The 4,013-nt window shown below is 20.3% G+C and overlaps 1 protein-coding gene across 1 annotated transcript in view; it reads right to left on the bottom strand.

Moving 5' to 3' along the window:
• Positions 1-1,552: 1,552 nt before the first annotated feature.
• The window catches only part of LOC102671270 (synaptic vesicle glycoprotein 2B-like), a 12,955-nt gene continuing 10,494 nt past the window's right edge, over positions 1,553-4,013 (bottom strand). Inside the window, exons 10-12 of the mRNA XM_006615498.2 lie at positions 3,385-3,544; positions 1,966-2,093; positions 1,553-1,892 (exon numbers count right to left, since the gene is read on the bottom strand). Of these exons, the coding sequence (XP_006615561.1) occupies positions 1,843-1,892; positions 1,966-2,093; positions 3,385-3,544 (338 nt within the window). The 3' untranslated portion in view covers positions 1,553-1,842. The remainder of the gene's footprint in view (positions 1,893-1,965; positions 2,094-3,384; positions 3,545-4,013) is intronic.

Raw genomic sequence — 4,013 nt, 5'->3', positions numbered from 1 at the left:
ATTAATTTTTGAAAACAATGTTTATTTTTATTTTTCCTTGTTATTATGGATTTGATATTAACCATTTTTTTATTAAAATAATTCTTATAATTTTATGAAATTTTTGTAAATAATATTTTTTAGTAAATACTATTTTATAAATAAAATCATTATTTTTTTGTTCATTATCTTTTTTGAAATTTCCAAACTACAATAAAATAACCGTTTTATCTTTCATTTATTAATAAAATTAAAAGTATCATTGATAATGATAATGATAAAATGTGATAATGATTTTACAGATATATTAAGATTATTACAGATATATTATTATAATATTTAAGTATTTATTATTAGTATTATTATTATTGTATTACCACATTTTTCAAAAATAATAATTCTTTTATAAAAAATTGATTATCTCTATAAGTTGAATATCTCATTATATTAAAGAAAATTGATAAAATCATCTAATAGAAGAATAAAAATGTTTATACGAAATTTTATCGTTTAATTTTTTACTTAATTTTTATAGAAAATTTTTATAGAAAATTTCATAAATAGTTTTTATAAATAATTTATTATCTTTTTAAAGAAAATTTTTAAAGAGTCCGAATATTATTATTATTTAGATATTTTTGTGATATAAAAATTCACGTATTTATTACTATATATACTTTATAAATAATAGTTTGAATAAAAATTTTGTATTTTTTGACATAAACTTATGCAAAATTTAAGTATATATTTTATAAATATTCTAATAAATTAAAAATATAAAATATTGAATAAAATTATAAAATTTGCAAAGTGATCATTCTTTTTTCAATTATATAATGCATATGCATTTATAAAAAATAAATGTAAAAAAATATAAATAGATAGTAAATAGATAGATAGTAGTAAAAAGATAATTTAAAAGATAATATTTGAAAATAATTTTATTTTTTATATTATCTTAAAGCATAGCAATGCTTGAATTTGTTTTGAAGCATGCTTCCATATGATATAAAATAATTTATAGCACTACATTTAAAGAATTATTAAAGATCATCTTTAAAAAAAATGCATTCACAAAAATATTATATGAATCATATTTACAGAAGACAATACAATGTTTTTTTCTACCATATTTTCAGTTAACCATTTAAAAAAAAAAAACAATAATAATATTCTATTTCAATATACATTTACTGTAAAACATTTCTTTCTTTTATTTCAGATATTTATTCCAGATGAAAACCAAAAATTATATTAGTACATTTTTTATGTTTTTTGGATTTGACTATATTTTAATCGATATATGGTATATATACCAAATTTTTTAATTATTTATGGTATATATTTTTAAAATAAAAAAATCTCATGTTAATGAGATTAAAAGAAAATGAATTATATATAAAAATAGAGCTTTTTAAATTTCTAATTATTTTAATTTTTCAAAGTGAATTGAGGATGCATAAAAAGATAAAACATTTTTTTTAATTCTAACTTCTTTTTTTAATTCTCCTAAAGAGTTAAATTAGTCGTTTGTTAAATTTAAGGAATTCGGATATGATAAATAAAAATGGAATACAGTTAATTAGAAAAATACTATATTTCTTAGTAACTCTATATTTACATAATATAAACAAATTAAAATCATTCGATTTGTATGATACGAGGAACGTGGATGGAAAAATACGATCTATCTAGGCTCCGAATAGAACTTCGAAACGGATTGCAAAGATATCACAGTTGCACACAATATGGCTATCTTCTCACAGTATCGAACTTGGAGAACTTGGTGAAGAGTGTGCGTTGTTTCCTTTCCTTTCGTTTCGTTTCGTTAATGCATTACGGATTGGATACAATGTGACTTTTCTATAACGGTCTAACCGGTCTTGGATGAAAGAAAGACAAGCAAAAGCAAGCTAAACAAAGAAGATAAACAAGTTAGAGATTCAAGATTCAATATACATTGCTTTGATTTCTCTGTTAACTCACCGAATAACAGGCAACCTATTCCCATGAAACCGATTAAACACTCCACTTCTAATAGCGCGGAGAATATAAAATTTCCTAAAACAGCTGCTATATTTCCAACGGCAACTAGCATGCTTAAACTGGTAGACCTGTGTTAAAACGGTTGATTATTGTATTTATGGATACGACGTATTTATGGACGAGCAATAGCAATTAGATGAAGCAGAGAAGAGGAGATGCGAAAATATACAAAAAGAATACGGATTTGTTCTAATTTTCAAAATTATTTTACTAGAAAAATTTAAATTTACTAAAACTGCACAGCAAAAAAAATCTATCTATTTATTATCTATTTATCTATCTATATATATAATTTTAAAAATAATGGAACAATGTGAAAAATAATATATTGATTGAAGATATTAGATAAATAATAAGTTAATTAAAATAAAAAGTTAGAAACTATCATATAAAGATAGTGATAAAAACCACAATATTAGTAATACATGAATGAGAAAGATACGAAGATTTTATAAAAATTTAAAAAATTAAAATCCTTTATTTTTTGTCTTTTAATATTTATTTTAAAAAATTAATGATATATTGAAAAAATATTTTCATTGGTTTTTGAAAAATATTTTTATAATTTATTTAGATTATTTTTATTTATTTGTAATAATAGAATTGAGATGATACTGTTAATATTGGAAAAAAACGTTCAAATTTTTATACAGTATTGCACTCTGTACTTGAAATCTAAACTAAATCCAAACTAATCCAAATCCATCTTTTTCAAAATTTATTTATATCTTCATTAAATATATTCTTCCTTATATTATCTTAAAAATCAACCATGTATCAATTATATTAAAACATTGAAATTGAAAATGAATTGTTATATTAAATAATACATGATTATTCTATTTATAAATGAGAAAGATTTACTAATATGAACAATTTTAAATTTAATTTTGATCAATATATGATTGCTATTTTATAACATTTTTTTTTACTGACAAAAGATTTGGGTCTTTTTTTTAGATATAAAATATTTTTAATAACTCTTAAATATAAAAATTATTGAAATTATATATATGTCTCTTATATGATATTAGTTGAGAACCATTGTAAAATATATGATAATATAAAAAGAAAAATAAGTAATAATTTCTTTGATAAAAATTATAGTTAAAATCTTTAATTAATTAATATTTTTAAATCAAATTAAGGCCAATAAAATAAAAATTATTTATCTGTATAAGTATTTATTATTTATTCCAATTAAATTTCGATTTATTTGCAAAAAAAAATTTTAATCAACTGAATTTAGAGAAGAGAATCCAAACGTTGCTTAATCAATTATAATAGAAACACGAATGAAAGTTAAAAAAGATATATAATAAATATTCGTTTGGTTATTATTTGCAACGGAAGCATTACCTTAATGGAATAGGAATAATGTCGATGTTAAGAGCAGTAACGATGTTACCCGTTATTCTTGTCGTTACGATAATGGCGGCTGCAAATGTCAGCATATAAGGAGGAGATTGCGCCCAATTCATTCCGAAACTGCTTATCACAGATATAAGGAAAGCGATAACTGCAATAGAAACAAGTGGTTAACCATCAAACCTTTAACATAAACTCGGGCATTTTAAGGAAAAAAAATTTCAAATTATTTTCAAATTATTTTTCAAAATTATATGAAAAAAGATTTATTTTTCAAATTATATGAATTAGATATTTCATACTATTTAAGAAATAAATTAATATATTTTATTTGTTATTTCATGAAATAAATTTGTTATTATTTATTTTATTGTTCAATACTTAATGTTACTTCAGAAATAAATTTTCAATTAAGAAATAAAGATTATTTCAAATAATAAATTTATGAATTTTGAAACTACAGATAATTAATTCTTCAATTTGTTATTTTTCTAAATATTCATTTTGTCAAAAATTCTTTCAACTCATCAAATAAGAAATATAATCTTAATTGAAATAAGTCATGAAAAACTTTTCTTTGAAAATGATCCATGGATTCCAACAATTTTAGGATAATTTTT

Source organism: Apis dorsata, unplaced genomic scaffold, assembly GCF_000469605.1.
Source record: "Apis dorsata unplaced genomic scaffold, Apis dorsata 1.3 scaffold_225, whole genome shotgun sequence".
NCBI lineage: Eukaryota > Metazoa > Arthropoda > Insecta > Hymenoptera > Apidae > Apis > Apis dorsata.
The sequence above is the reverse complement of the archived record's forward strand: the minus strand, read 5'-3'. Positions and strand labels throughout refer to the sequence as shown.